The sequence below is a fragment of the Myotis brandtii genome, unplaced genomic scaffold (genome assembly GCF_000412655.1).
Source record: "Myotis brandtii unplaced genomic scaffold, ASM41265v1 scaffold46, whole genome shotgun sequence".
NCBI classification, from domain to species: domain Eukaryota; kingdom Metazoa; phylum Chordata; class Mammalia; order Chiroptera; family Vespertilionidae; genus Myotis; species Myotis brandtii.
This window is the reverse complement of record NW_005367587.1, coordinates 5,616,501-5,631,832: the sequence shown is the minus strand read 5'-3', so window position 1 is coordinate 5,631,832 and position 15,332 is coordinate 5,616,501. Positions and strand designations below refer to the sequence as shown.

Sequence of the window (15,332 nt, the reverse complement as noted above, 5' to 3'; positions counted from 1 at the left end):
CTGGGTGAGGGGCTGAGGGCCGTTTTCAGGCTGGCGGGTGACTGAAGCTCCCAGCCTCTTTTTTTTCTCTTTTTTTTTAATTCTGGGATTTATTTACCTTCTATAGCTGTCACTGGAGCTGAGAGCCGGCTCCAGCTCTGAGGCTGTGGCTGGCTGAAAGCAGGTATCGGGTTTGTTTAGCTTCTATAATTGAAACTCTGTTGCCATCATTGGCACTCTAAGCTCTGAGCCCGCTGGCTCTAAGCTCTGAGCCCGCTGGCGGCTGAAAGCAGGTTTCTGGGTTTGTTTAGCTTCTATAATTGCAACATTGTTGCATCTGGAGCTCAGAGCCGGGCTGCAGCAGGCGGGGAACCTTGGCTTCCTCCGTCACTGGAGCAAGCAAGCCTCATGTTCGCTTCAGCTGCGTGGCTGCCGGCCGCCATCTTGGTTGGCAGTTAATTTCCATATCTCGCTGATTAGCCAATGGGAAGGGTCGCGAAGTTACAGTTAATTACCATGTTTCTCTATTATTAGATAGGATTTGAGCCAAAACTAATGAAAGTTGCCTGGAAGCAAGATCTCAAATGCTCCCCAAAATAACAATTTTTCAGTTCTTTTTATGCACTTGAAACTAAAGAGAAAACGTAAGGAAGATTACATGCAGGTGGGAGAAAGCAAGCAGGGGTTGGAGTACAGGATAGTTAAAATTGTGTGCTCTCTTGAGGGTGGTCTTCTCTGGAAGTATTCTGGCATTTCAAAGGTGTGTTAACCTAGATGCACAAAAACAATAAACAGGGCTTGCTTAAAAACCTTTCACTAAAGAAGTTATAGGCCTGGGGCATGACTACTCACCATGACCTGCCCAGTTAGGAATTTATGATTTATTACAGCATCCCCTGTTCATCCACATTGTTAAATTATAATTGGTAATAGGACTAACCTAGAGTAAGCAAGTCTTCTGAGAGAAAACAAATCCCAAATTGCCCTTTTTCCTCTCCCTCTGTTTGCAATTTACCAGAACATTTTAGGTTTGTAACCACCACTTTAAAATGCATGTGAACCCCTATCCAGTTTGGCTCTGGATGGAGCGTTGGCCTGCAAAGATTCTGTTCCAGGTGGGTTGCATGTACCTTGGCTGCAGGCTCCTCTCCATCCTGGGCCCTGGTCAGGGCTCACTGGTGCAGGAGGCAGCCAATTGATGTGTTTGTCTCACATGATGTTTCTCTCTGTCTTTCCCTCTCTCTTCTACTCTCTAAAAATCAATGGAAAAATATCCTCTGATGAGGATTAACATACATACATACATACATTGAATGAATGAATGAATGAATGAATGAATGAATGAATGAATGAATGAATGAATAAAACAAAATGCATGTGAAAATATATGTACGTTTATATGCTGGGCTATTTTGGATTTAGGGGTGGGGATAACTTAGGTGCATAGTTGAGGGAAAAGACGGAGTGAGCAGTTAAATGTGCAGGGATTTGAGTTGTCAGAAGGCAGACCAATTAGACTTAATACATTAAAAAATTTTTGTAGAATATTGATTTTAATATTATGCTCACTGAAGACTGGAATAAAATAGGCACCCGGGACCTGGGCTGGCTTCCCAAGTTTAATACATTTTCCAATGCTTATGAATAAAAGGAGAGCCAGAATTCATCTAAGGAAAATCAAATCAGTGAACAGATAGCAAACATTTAAGCACTTTAACAGATTTATCAGAATACAAAGTAATAATCCACTAGTTAACCACAGTTGCTACTTTTGCAGGAATACAAGAAACATTGCCTTAGTTAACCACAGTTGCTACTTTTGCAGGAATCTTTTCTTTTCTTTTCTTTTCTTTTCTTTTCTTTTCTTTTCTTTTTTTTCTTTTCACTGGTTTACTCTAAATAAGAAACATGTTGATTGGGACTGAAAAAGCAATTTTTCTAATCAATAAGGAAAAAAAGAATATGAAAACTAAATCTCTACATCACACAGTTTAGGAATCTCCTGTAGTTGATCTGGCTAAACTACAATATTTTACTTTTTATAAGTTTAAAGATAACAGCATATTTGCTTATAATAATAAAATTTATATTTAAAAAGTACCCCTAATGTATATATTTGAGTTCTGGTTGCTGTCCCACATCACAAAAAAACAACTCTGGAATTTGTGCATATATAAATCCTAAGGTAGCACATTGTTCCTCATTCCCAGTTCTAAACAACTTCCAAAGATGCCCATCACCAGTTACTGACCAACACAGGGATGTCCCTTGCCCAGTTCTTATCCATTGCTACATATTGATGCTCCATAGAAATCAGAGTTATAAAACAGAGTAATTCTCCTACCTGTAAATAAATCCACATGTGGCAAATTGGCTTTGGCTACTTGTTGTTGCAATTTTTTTCAGTAAGCCTTCTATTCTGTTTTACTGCTTGTAAGGCTTTTCTATATACCTTACCCCTAGGGATCTGTATCTAATCAATGCCAGCATAAAAGAAGCAAAAGCATCGCTTAATGTTTAGCATAAAGTAGTTAGTTCCCAAATCCTAACAATTCTGCTTAAGTGATTCTTACATAAATTCAGCAGTAAACATTTGCTAGCACTTGCATTGTGCTGAACCCTGTGCTAATAATAATAAGCACTAGGAAAATGTAAATGATTTGGGTAATGTCTGGCTTTCCTAAGAGCGCTTAGTCAAGTGAGGGCTCAGACTCTTAATAATTTTAAAACATATGATAAGCACTGTAGTAGGGCTCGTAAAAGGGCGTAACAGAGCAGAAGAATGTTTTTTTTTCTGTTTCCACTGCCAGTAATTCAGATTTCAGAGAAACTGTAATTTATTGAGCATCAGTTGTATGGCATGAACTTAAAACACACACACAACAACAACAACAACAACCCTGCTTAACCTGTACTTTCTCATCACAACATCCCTATACAGTAGGAGCGATTTCCACTTTATAGATACTAAGTGGTAGAATGTGTAATTCAAACTTTGATATGACTTCAGAGCCCATATTACACCATTATGCTTCTCTCTTAGGAAAAAACTTGCCTGAGGTTTTTTTTTATTTTTTAAAGGGGAATTTTATGGTTCTTTAGAATTGATGCTTGTTAATTTCTTTGGCGTGGTATCTTACTGTGATTGAAAATGTGGTATTATTGTGATGTCAAGGACTCTGGAGTCTTTTCTGTTTCATCTTTATCCATTACCACTGTGTTTTCCTGTTTCTAGAAGTGGTATACAGGGAAACATCTCCAGAGCCAGCCCATGTATCAAATCTGTTCATTTTGTTTTCCCGTCTCTCCTTTTGTTTATTCTTCCTATCCCCAAAGAAAATTTAGTAATTCTTTTGTTTTTTCCCAGTCCTTTAGATAGAACCATATGGAGATGAATGTTGTCTAAGGGGTCCTGCTAGAGGGATTTTTAATCACATCAAGGTTACATAGAAATTGCCCTAAATTTTTAAAAGTATAATATTGTTCATTAGGGTTGATATGACTGGTTCAGCTGCTTGGTTGGCATTCTCCTTTTTTCTTCATAGTTTTGCACCAAGGTAAGTGAGTCAGGTGCACTGTGGCTAGAGCTTTAATAGAGCCTCTATTTCATGACAAGAATACGTTTATTTCAGAATTTGTACAACTGATTTTGTGGACCTCAGTTCCTTTTTTATTTCTTTTGCTGTTTAATTTTTATGTTGTTTTCATGTTTCTAAGCTGTTTTGTTTATTTTGGGGAGAATATTTTGTTTTAATAGACGTTCCTTAGCCAGTTACTTAGGATAAAGAGTTATTTGAACTTTGATTTAAAAACCTGAAAATTTTACAGTGGTCATTGTTTACCCTTCAGACAGTCTTAATCATGCCTAAAAATAATTTTTTTCTTGGTTCTTTTGAATAATTTATATAATAGTTTTCAAGAGTGTTTGCCATATTGTTGTTAAACGTCTATAAAAATAGCTATCTGGTATTTCTCTTCCTGCTAGAGAAACAATAGGCAATGCTATTTTCTCTATTAATACTATTGTTAGGTCAAAACTCTCACAAAAATATTTTGTATCTTACTTGTAGTCACAGGTAGTGGTGTGTGGTTTCTCTGGGCTTCTGTGACAAACTTTATTTAAACTCTCTTATTTCTTCATGGAAACTTTTATTCTTGAGTTAAAGCAGGGGTGGAGAACATCCAGCCCGAGTCTGCTGGGGTGCCTGGCCAGCCTGGGTGAGGGGCTGATGCCTGTTTGCAGGCTGCCCACGGCCCTCAGCCACCCAAGCTCCCAGTGGAGGCTGGCTGGAAGCAGGTATCTGGGATTTATTTATCTTCTATAATTGAAACTTTGTTGCCTTGAGCAGAGGCCACAGCCGGCCAGGGCAAGTGTGAAGCTTGGCTTCCTCCATCGCCGGGGCAACCAAGCCTCCTGCTTGTTCCAGCTCCGTGGCTGCCGGCTGCCATCTTGGTTGGATTAATTTGCATATAGTCACTGTGATTGTCTGGTGGGCATGGCTTGGGGTGTAGCGGAGGTGTGGTCAATTTGCATGTTTCTCTTTTATTAGATTAGATAGCATTCAATAGAAAATGGTTGTATTGTAGGCCATCTTTCCATTGCCTCATGAGGAGCCTATTGTGATTTATATATTTAAGATTTATCTATTGTGGTAAAGAGTAGGGGATTTAATTGTATTCTAGTTATGTTAGGAAATTAATACCACCTGAGTGAGTTTTAATTGAAATAGAGGATCCCAGGAGTCTTTCGGCCGGAGAGAGGGCCTGGAGACTCCCTGTTCCCACTGTTCTGTTGTTGTTGCTCCTTGGAGACTGTGGCATTTTTGAGAGACCAATTTTATTGTAATTAGTTTGAGATTCACTATACTATGTATTGTTGGAAGTTTAGTATTGAGCAAAGTGGTGACTTCTTTTTAAAAATGAGGCAGATTATGATTTCTAGCTTTTGGTCTCTTGTTAGCAGAGCTTAAAATGCTGCTCTATTGCTAAGGCCCAAAATTATCTCCTTTCCAGTAGCAAATGTTAAATGATTGAATATCACAGAATCAGTTGTTTTACATTTTTGTTTTCCATGTGCTTTGGGGGGTAGGGGGGAGAAGTTTCGAAATCTAATGCTGCCAGAGTATTTTTAGAAAGAACTTTTTAGCTGTTAATAACTGAATGATTGAGGCCTAAAAACTGTAAAAGATTATTCATTTATTCTCTTACTTCTTATTACTCTTTTTACATCATGTTTTCAGAATTATCTTCTGCTTTAGAGGTATAATGGTATACAAAGTTAGTCTTTCAGCTGTAGTAGGAAGGTTGTAAAATATAGCAGAGGCAGCATGAGACAAGTGAAGAGTTCTGCTAAAGCTTTATAACATCGGACAAGTTATTCTCTCTTAGTCTTACTTTCCTCATTTGCATAGTAAACAATAATATATCTCTACATTTTATTATAAATATTAGAGTGGATGAAATAATGAATTGGAAAGTTCTTTGTACAGTGAAATTTTATACAGCTGTTATTTTCTTGCTAACTCAGGAAATTACAATGCCAAGTGATGACACGCTTTTCCTTGGCACACTAGCTGCTGACTATCCCATGTGCTACTAATGCTCAGGCCAAGTCATCCCCAGTGATATCTTGCCATTCTGTATAGCTCTGCTATTTCAGATCTCTGATGGAGTAGTCTGATGGATTAGCTTGATGATTTCTGAATAAAAATTCCAGGATGCTTGAGGTAGAAAGCCTGAGAGTCATTGTTCCTAATATACCTAGGGATTTTATAGTAGAGTATAGCCCGAAAGAGTTCTTAGCAATTTCTCTACTTGAAAGAGAGTAAATTTTTTAATTTCTGCTAAGATAGTAAATTCTTAAGATAGTATTTTTTTTTACTAAATGTACAGGAAGGTGAAAGGATTGGTCCTTGTCCACATCCAGTCAGTTTTAAATTAGGAGGCCTCTAGAGTCTCTTTCAGTGATAGCTTCTATAGGACCTATCTGTTTACCTTCCTACTTTGCTTTTCATATTTTTACAGAATTATCTGATTTGTGCATTTTCTTATATACAAATCAGTAGTGGCCTGTAGCATGAAGATTTGTGCAATAGGCCTTCCTTCCCCTGGCTGCCGGCACTGGTTTAACTCTGGCACCAGGGTAGGCCTTTGTTGGTCCAGCCACAGCAGCGAGGCTTGGCTTCTCCGCTCCAGCTGCTCCCAGCCCCTCCTTTTTTTTTTTTTTTTTCCAGCTCCTTGAGAGGAGCCCAGGGCCGGCGGGAAGCTTGGCTTCCTCCGTCACCAGGAGCAACCCAAGCCTCCTGCTTGCTCCAGCTCCGTGGCCGCCGCCATCTTTAGTCGTCTTCAGTCTTCCCTCCGTGCCTGCGTATGCAAATTAACCTCCATCTTTGTTGGGTTAGTTTTCATAGTCACTCTGATTGGCTGGTGGGTGTAGCGGAGTGATGGAGTGATGGTTAATTTGCATGTTTCTCTTTTATTAGTGTAGATGATGCTGGGGTAGCCTCTGTTCCCAAGTATACTTGAGGTTAAAGAGATAATAAATCCCAGGGTTTTGATGGATAGCTTTCATAGCTGATTCTTGAGACTCTGAAACCATTTCTCTAAAATGTGAATTTTTTTTTTTTAGAAATGCAGCCTCAGAGGAGGCAAGAGGAGAAAGTCATTACACAATCGTATATTGCTTAAATTCTCTTATCAGAGCAAGAACAGAGCTGTGACTGCTGTTTTTGTTACTGAGATATAGTTATACAGTGGAAAAGCATAAGTTTTGATTATATCCCAGACAGCTTTTGTTCTCAGTTAAAATTGTAGAATACAGCAGTCATTCTTAAAATCTATTTATTTAATCTTAATAAAAAATGGTAATGCTTTATTTTGTGAATTATGCCTGTGGGGTTTTGCAAGCAACTTGTTCAGTGGCATTATTAATTCATAGTTCATTTCTTTTTTTTAAAATCTGGTCTTAAATCACTTCTGTTTCAAATTTTCTTTGGGACAATTGGATTATAAGGAAATGTATTCAATACCTTGGATTTTAATCTTTCTGGATCTAACCTTTCTAGATCTCTTTATGAAGAGTTTAATTTCAAAAGACTGATTCTGTCTTTAGGAGTGCTATAATATAAGTTTATTTTTCAAAGAAGAAGAAAATAACTTATCTATAATAATAAAGTGTAATATGCTAATTAGATCGGATGTCCTCCCGGACAACCTTCCAGACGAAGCCGGGGCTGCGAGGGAAGCCCAGGTCCCGGGTGCCTGCTGGTGGCCGGAGAGAAGTCAGGGTCCTGGGTGCCAGAGTCAGCTGGTGCTGGCAGCCAGGGGAAGGAAGGCCTACTCTTGTACGAATTTTGTGCATCAGGCCTCTAGTAGTATATAAGTTTGTAGTCAACCTGAAAAATTGAGTTAAGGTTAACATGGTCAGAAACAGAAGTAATAGCGTATTTGGGGGGAATGGAGCATGATGACTTAGAGCTCAGCTTAGATTAAACTAAGCTGTTTGGTTTTTTTTGTTTTTAATCTTCACCTGAGGATATTTTTCCATTGATTTTTAGAGAGAGTGGATGGGAGAGGGAGAGACAGAGAGATAGAAACATTGATGTGAGTGAGACACATCAATTGGTTGCCTCCTGCACACACCCGACAAGGGCCAGGGATTGAGCCTGCAACCAAGGTACATGCCCTTGACTAGGAATTGAACCCAGGACCCTTTAGTCCGAGGGACGACGCACTGTCCACTGAGCCAAAACGGCTGGGCTAAACTAGTTTTTTTAGCAAGTATATTTAAGATTTCTTTTACTTGGAAATGAGATGTGAAGGGAGCATTTGAAAACCTTGAGAACTGTTATATATGTGTTGGCTTGTGTTCAGGTTTATATACATTTAAAGCATTTAAATCATATGTGATACTGTTGTAAAATGATGGTGTTGACAAGATTTAAGTTATTCTTTCTAGAAGTGGTGTTGGACTTGTGCTAACTAAATCATACCTGTTGGGGTGGTTCACCTTGGAACTAAAGACATATGTTTAATATAACTGGCCATAGCCTGGCTTGTGTGGCTCTGTGGTTCAGCATCAACCCATGAATCAGGAGGCTCAGGGCACATGCCTGGGTTGCAGGCTCCATCCCCAGTTGGGGGGGCGAGGAGAGTGCAGGAGGCAGCCAGAGATTCTCTCTCATCATTGATGTTTCTAACTCTCCTTTTCCCTTCCTCTCTCTGAAACCAATAAAAAAATTAATTTGAAAAGATAGCTGTCCTTAATATAATATAGACTGTGCATATTATTGACTTTTGTGTATATTAATACCTCTGTGAACTTAAATGACTAAAATATTGGTTATAATATACCACTAATATTTGTATACTCATTTATCTTACAGTTTTATATTTGGTAGGAGAAAACACTCAAGCCATTGGAAAACTAGATTATATTTTTTAATCTAGTTTTTATCTTTTTATATATGAGGTACAAATGAATGCTTCATAATCTTGACTTGCTATCTAGAGTTAAATATTACATTATTTTTTCTTTTATTAGGTTAGCATCTTAAAAATAAAATCGATAATTAAAGTAGTAGAGGACAAAAAGGAAAATGTGTAGTTTAGTCATTGAGCCTATGGACTTATTTTGTACTGAGAATTGGTTTTAGATTTGTCAAAGAAGAGAGAAGTAGCAGAAATCATAATTGCTACTTCAAATGATTATACTCATAAGAATCTGTGTGTATTGTGAAATCAATAACAGAATAATTTAGAGCTCTAAAGTTAGGTGCTAGGTAGCATAGGATAGTTTAGAGTAGATTAAGAATTCAGAGGAAAAGGTTATTGTGAACTATGCCAAGTAGGAAGTAACTCTTGAGCTTGAATTGCAGAGTCTTTAGATTGTTCCTGGGTCAGGGGGTCAGGTGAAGAAAGGCAAAAAAGGTAGGAGAGGGCCATGAGTGGGCAGATACCCCAGAGCCAGTGAGCTACTTATGAATGAGGCTAAGTTCAGAATAGATTTTGCATTTCCTACCCCAAATTAACATTCTTTCCTGTTACTTTTCTCCATCTGACCTTTCTCTGAGAGTCATTCCACTGTTTTCTTAAAAGCAATAAGACATGAAGAAGCAAAAAACTCAAACCCTTACCTTCCTAAAGGCAGAGTGGTGTGAATAGAGTGAGCATATTTAGACATTTGCAACTTCACATATTTTATTTTCAAGTACAATAAGGAAGACTTGAGGAAATAACTAGGGCTTTTTAGAATTGTATAGATAGGGATTCAAACCTTAGTGAGTTCACCTTTCTTCCCATTATGTTTAATATGGGAATAGTACTATTATATTCATGGTGTTGTTTCCATTAAATATAGAGTCACATGTATAAAGCATGGTGCGCCTGATCTATAGAATTACTGAATAAATGGTGGGAAAGAAATACTTAAATTGAAACAAATAGTTGAAGTAACTCTATATGATAAACTAAAATAAACATTTAAAAATAGCCTGTGGCAAAGAATATAGTTTAATTTGTATACTTTGGCAATTTTCTCTGTTTAATTCTTTACATTTCTCATTTGTCTATACCTTTTTTCTTTTAGGAGACAAGGATGGCAGTAAGGTGACCACAGTGGTGGCAACTCCTGGGCAGGGTCCAGACAGGCCACAAGAAGTCAGCTATACAGACACTAAAGTGATTGGAAATGGGTCATTTGGTGTGGTATATCAAGCCAAACTTTGTGATTCAGGAGAATTGGTTGCCATCAAGAAAGTATTGCAAGACAAGAGATTTAAGGTAAGACCTTCAGTATTTCATGTATTTTGCTATTAATACATGATTTTCAGTTGTTTCTTTTTGCTTCACATTTCATTTATTGTGCATATTTTTGTTCAGCTCAACTATTTACTATAGTGATTTTATTTTCTGCTGTATGTTGTGTAGAAATAAAATCTACTGAAGATTGCATTATTTTTTAACTACTGCTATTAGTGATTCATGCATTTAAAATGCTGTGAAAGGTAGATTAAAACATCTTACTTTCTACTTTTAAAAAGTTACCTCTCCTGCCTTGGGTCTCACAGGTATAGTAGACCAGAGAAACATTGACTGTAGCAGAGGATCATTTGATATTTTTGACTTTGCTTCCTTTCTTTAAATATTTCCTTTGAATCTATTATTCAACATTATCATCTCCCACACACACACACCCCACAATAACTTTGATCTTTCTTTACTAGTTTCTTATGTCTCTCTTTGTCCCTAGGAACCAGCAATCCCCGCAGTTCATTTTATTGTCATTTCTTACACCATTTCTTTAGGGGATCCTATGAATGGATGTTTGGAGGTCATCTCTATGTTATGGTATAGTGGAGAGTCAGGAGACCTGGGCTATAGTCAAGGTTCTGCCATTAGTAAGACATGCAGTTCTATACCTTTCTCTACTCCTCCCACCTCTGCAACATTCTACTGAGAGTCTCCCGTGTGCTAGGAACTATGCTAAACATTAAGGGATGTAAAAAAAGTGAGGTGATTACTGCTCTGAAGTAGCACACATTTTAGTGTCTTGCTTTAGAATGTCTCGAACATTCTAAGGTGGTTTTAGTTTCTTAGGAAACAAATCTACAGATTTTGTCATTAGTTCTCTCTCTCCGAATCACTACTCCCATGTTGCCAAATGCCCACTGGTGTATCTCAATGTTGGGCTGTTATCTCAAATTGTCAAGGCTTCTTATACAACCCTGACTTAACTTTTAAGACCCAATAGAAATCATTTCGGTTGGTTTGAATTCCTTTTTCCTTCTAATGGCATATCATTTATCTTGTCATTCAGACTCTTCTATTCTCTAAAACCTATTCTCTCATACCTCATATGCAATCATTATCAAACTTGATTTCTTTTTTTTATCCCCCTCACTGCCTTGTTGATTTATCCCTTCTTTCCTTTCCTCATCACTACCATTCTAGTCAGGCCCTTGTCATTGTTTGGCTGAACCACTCATAAGACTATACTTCTGATCTCTTCCTTCTGGTCCCTTCTATATACCAACACTAAAATAATCCCACAGTTCAGTTTGGTCATGTTGTTTCTCTTACATACAAATCTCCTATAGTTCCTCATAGTCTAGAAAATAAAACCTGCCCAGTTCAATTATACATTTAGGAGCTTCCATAGTCTTGCCTAATCTTCAAATACTCAGCTTTCCAACTTTTCTGTGTCACGGCCCTTGACCTATATTGGTCTTTATGACCTCTCTGCTTTTATTCAGATTCCCATTATCTTTCCATATCACTCCCATTCTTCCATCTAAGTCTAAGACCCATGTCAGATTCTTCCTTTATGAAATTTCTCAGATGATTCCAGCCAGCCATATGGATTTTGCTATTCTAAATTCCTTGAACACTAGAAAATTTCCAAATTTTTTTTTTCATGACAAGGACTCCATTTTTATTATGTGTGTCTCTTGGGTGCCCACATATTCAATGTTTTCTTTGGATTAGTAGTTGATGATAGCAAATACCAAGTACTTTTTATATGCACAATGATCTAACGTTTTTACGTGCGTGGTTTTATTTGAGACATAACATTAGTATTATGAGATTGGTTATTATTTGGATTAGGCAAACTGTGCACAAAGAAATGATAAATTAACTTGTCCAGGGTCACACTTAGCACATGAATAAATGGCCAAGTATTTAAATCCAAGCAGTCTGACTCCAGGGTGCTTTATTACATTTTATCATCGCTGTATCAAACCCATATATTCTGTTCAGAGATATTTGAGTTGGTTCTGTCTTTTTTTTTTAATGTAAATTTTTTCCTCTAGCATAGTTACATTATTTATTTGAAATACAGTTTGGTTTATCTGTTTCTGTATGTATCTATCCATTCTTAGAACTTTATCCCCATTCTTTTTGATTTTTTTAAAAAAAATCTGAAACACTAACCTGGTTCCAAAAGCCAGAAATATACAAGTATTTTTCCCTCGTATTCTCTCTGTCTTGTTTGTGCTCACTCCCTGTAGATGGCCAATCTCATTATGTTTTAGTTTATTTTTTCTGGGTTTCTTTTGCACAAATGAGCAGTTAAGAATAATTTTCTTGGTTTCTTTCTTACATGAAAGGTAGGGAATACATTAGAGACACTCTTTTGTATTTTGGTTTTTCTATTAGCTATGGTTCCTGGGAATCATTGCATATCCTTTTTATAGCTGCATAGCATTGCAGCATTGATTCAACCATTCTTCCATGTGTGGATATTTAATTTCTTTTTAGTATTTTGTAAATCTCTAAGAGTGCTGTTATGAAAAACCTTTTACATATGCCCTTTTTAAATTAGATGTATATCTTCAGTGTAGATTAAGAGAAAGTAGGACTGCTTCATCAAAACATAAACACATATGCAGTTTTGTTGGATATTGCTAAATTCCTCTCCATAAGGGTTATACCAATTTGCATTCACTCCAAGAATATGAGTGCCTATTTCCCCACAGCTTTGACAACATGCATTGCTTTACTTTTCAAAATTTGCCAGCCTGGTAGGTAGTAGTTTAATTTACAATCTTTTTTTTTTTATATATATATTTTATTGATTTTTTTACAGAGAGGAAGGGAGAGAGATAGAGAGTTAGAAACATCGATGAGAGAGAAACATCGATCAGCTGCCTCCTGCACATCTACTGGGGATGTGCCCGCAACCAAGGTACATGCCCTTGACCGGAATCGAACCTGGGACCTTTCAGTCCGCAGGCCGACGCTCTATCCACTGAGCCAAACCGGTTTCGGCTAATTTACAATCTTATTGTGGATGTACTTTACCATCTTTTCATCTGTTCACTGTCCACTTTATTATTTGTGTGTGAATTGTCTTTTTGGGGGGCCCATTTTTAAAATGGATTTTGGTCTTTTTGTCTTAACTCTGAAGAGTTTATTATGGATTTAGTCTTTATCTGTGTAAAGGGTAGTATTTTTACTTTATATAGTCTATATTTTGCCATGTAAAACTCACCCCTCCCCACCATGTAGTCAGACTTATTGTTCTCTTATCATGTTTGGATTTTAACTTATGGTTAGAAAGCCTTTTCACAATAAAGTCTTTCCTTATAGAAAAAAGCCTTTTCCTCAGGTAAAGAGAAATTCACTCTTATTTTTTTCTAGTACTTGGTAAGATTTCACTTTTTATATTTAGATTTCTAATACGTTTGAAGTTTATTCCTTTGTATGGGGTTTATTCCTATGTATGGTATGAGTTATTGATCTAATTTTTATTCTTTCTATATCATTAACCAGTTGTCTTAGTACAATTTATTAAAAGGTCTATCTTTGTTGCACTGATTTAAGATGCCATTGTTATTATATGCTAAATTTCCACAAGTACTGGTCTATTTCTGGACTTTCCATTCTGTTCCAGTAGGTCATTTGCATACTGCTATGTCAGTACCACACTGTTTTAATTACAGTGCTTTAAAATGTTTTTGTTTGTTTCTTTGGTAGGGCTAATTCACCAATGTAGCTTTTCTTTTTCGTGTTTTTCTAGCTATTCTTGAATGTTTATTTTTTTGTATGAACTTTGGTATCCTTTTGGCTAATTCCAAAACAAAGGTTGTTGATATTCTAAATTGGAATTTCATTAACTTTATAAATTAGTAAGAACTAATCTATTTGTGATATTTAATTATCCAGGAATAAGAGGTTATCTTTTCCATTTGTTCAAGTTAACTTTTGTGTCTCTCAGGAGTTTTATTTATACAAGCTTTTGACATTTTTTGTTAACTTTATTTCTAAGAATTTTATGGCTTTTGTTGCTATTGTATAGTTGCTACTGTTTCTTTTTTGTGTTTTTTTTTTTCTCCTACATGCTAAAAAGTGGCAAGCTGCCTTACACCAAGCTCAATTATTTCCATTGTATCATCTTTCCTTTGTGGAATTAAAGTATTCTTAGTTCTCCTTGCTAATGTTAACTATTTAAAAAGAAGATTTTTTTAATACAGTGATCAATTTATTTCTCTTGATTATCATAAAAAGTAGGAGTTTTTGACCTCTTAAAATTTTGTAGGTTTACATCTTTGATTTACATACCTGTTGGCTAGGATTTCATGAAATAATACGTATTTCTAGAAAAAGATTGGAATGGAGTCTTCTCCATGCTCAATTACATAAGACAACCTGCTGAACTTGCTAGTGTCAATGAGAGGCAGTTTGTTTTGGTGAAATAAGAAGAGAGAGAATAATCCTATCTAATAATGGAGAAACATGGTAATTAACCTTAACTTCGCTACCCTTCCCATTGGCTAATCAGGGTGATATGCAAATTAACTGCCAACCAAGATGGTGGCCGGCAGCCAAGCAGATGAAGCGAGCAGGAGGCTTGCTTGCTCCAGTGATGGAGGAAGCCAACGTTCCCCGCCTGCCGCTGCCGGCCTCTGAGCTGCACTCTAAGAAACAATGTTGCAATTATAGAAGCTAAACAAACCCCAGAAACCTGCTTTCAGCCAGCCGGGCCTCAGAGCTGGAGCTGCAGCAGAGTTTCAATTATAGAACCCAAACAAACCCAGATACCTGCTTTCAGCAGCCGAGGTCTCAGAGCTGGAGCCAAGCCTCAGAGCTAAAGACGGCTTTCAGTTCCAGTGACAGCCAGAGAAGGTAAATAAATTCCAGAATAAAAAAAAAAGGAGGGGGAAACCAAGATGGCGGCATAGGTAAACATCGGAGATTGCTGCCTCGCACAACCACTTCAAAAATACAACTAAAAGACATAACGGACATCATCCAGAACCACAGGAAGGCTGGCTGAGTGGAATTTCTACAACTAGAAGGAAAGAGAAAAGCATACCGAGACTCAGAGGAAGTGCGGTGCTGAAGTAAAATACAAAGGTGCGGAGGTGCATGGGGAGAGGGCTGGCGGCCGAGGACACGATTGCCTTTTTCAATCGGGAGGGAGTCTCAGGCTCTGAGCTCCAATTCCGGGCAAGTCTCTGGGGACCCAGACTCATACGGGAGAAACGGGACTGTCTGGCATCGGTTGGACCTCGAGGGCAGCTTTCTCTAGGAGGCACTCGCAGCAATAGCCAGGACCTCTGAAGGCAGGACTGAGAGCAGCCATACTGCTCGCTCTGCCCGCCCTGTTGATTCCCTGGGACCCGACCCACCCAATCCATGCACGGAGGCTTTTGCATGTGAAAGGCCCCGCCCTTTGTAATCTGAAAATAACTTAACAAACTGCAGCTGCCCCAAGGCCCCAGGGCAACTTGCATTGCTTTACAGCTGGCTTCTGCTGGGTAGCTGCAGGCAGAGACTAGATTAGCACCTCCTTAGATCCAAGAGCCAGTGTACCCAGTGGTCAGAGTGGGACCATCCAATTACAACTCCTC

At 37.8% G+C, this 15,332-nt stretch overlaps 1 protein-coding gene across 11 annotated transcripts in view; it reads left to right on the top strand.

Annotated features, from left to right (window-relative positions):
• Window positions 1-15,332, top strand: part of GSK3B (glycogen synthase kinase 3 beta) — a 180,724-nt gene that overhangs the window by 47,190 nt on the left and 118,202 nt on the right. For all 11 annotated transcript variants that reach the window (XM_005875349.2, XM_005875347.2, XM_005875345.2 and 8 more), the window contains one exon: window positions 9,566-9,759. In XM_005875349.2, the coding sequence (XP_005875411.1) occupies window positions 9,566-9,759 (194 nt within the window). The remainder of the gene's footprint in view (window positions 1-9,565; window positions 9,760-15,332) is intronic.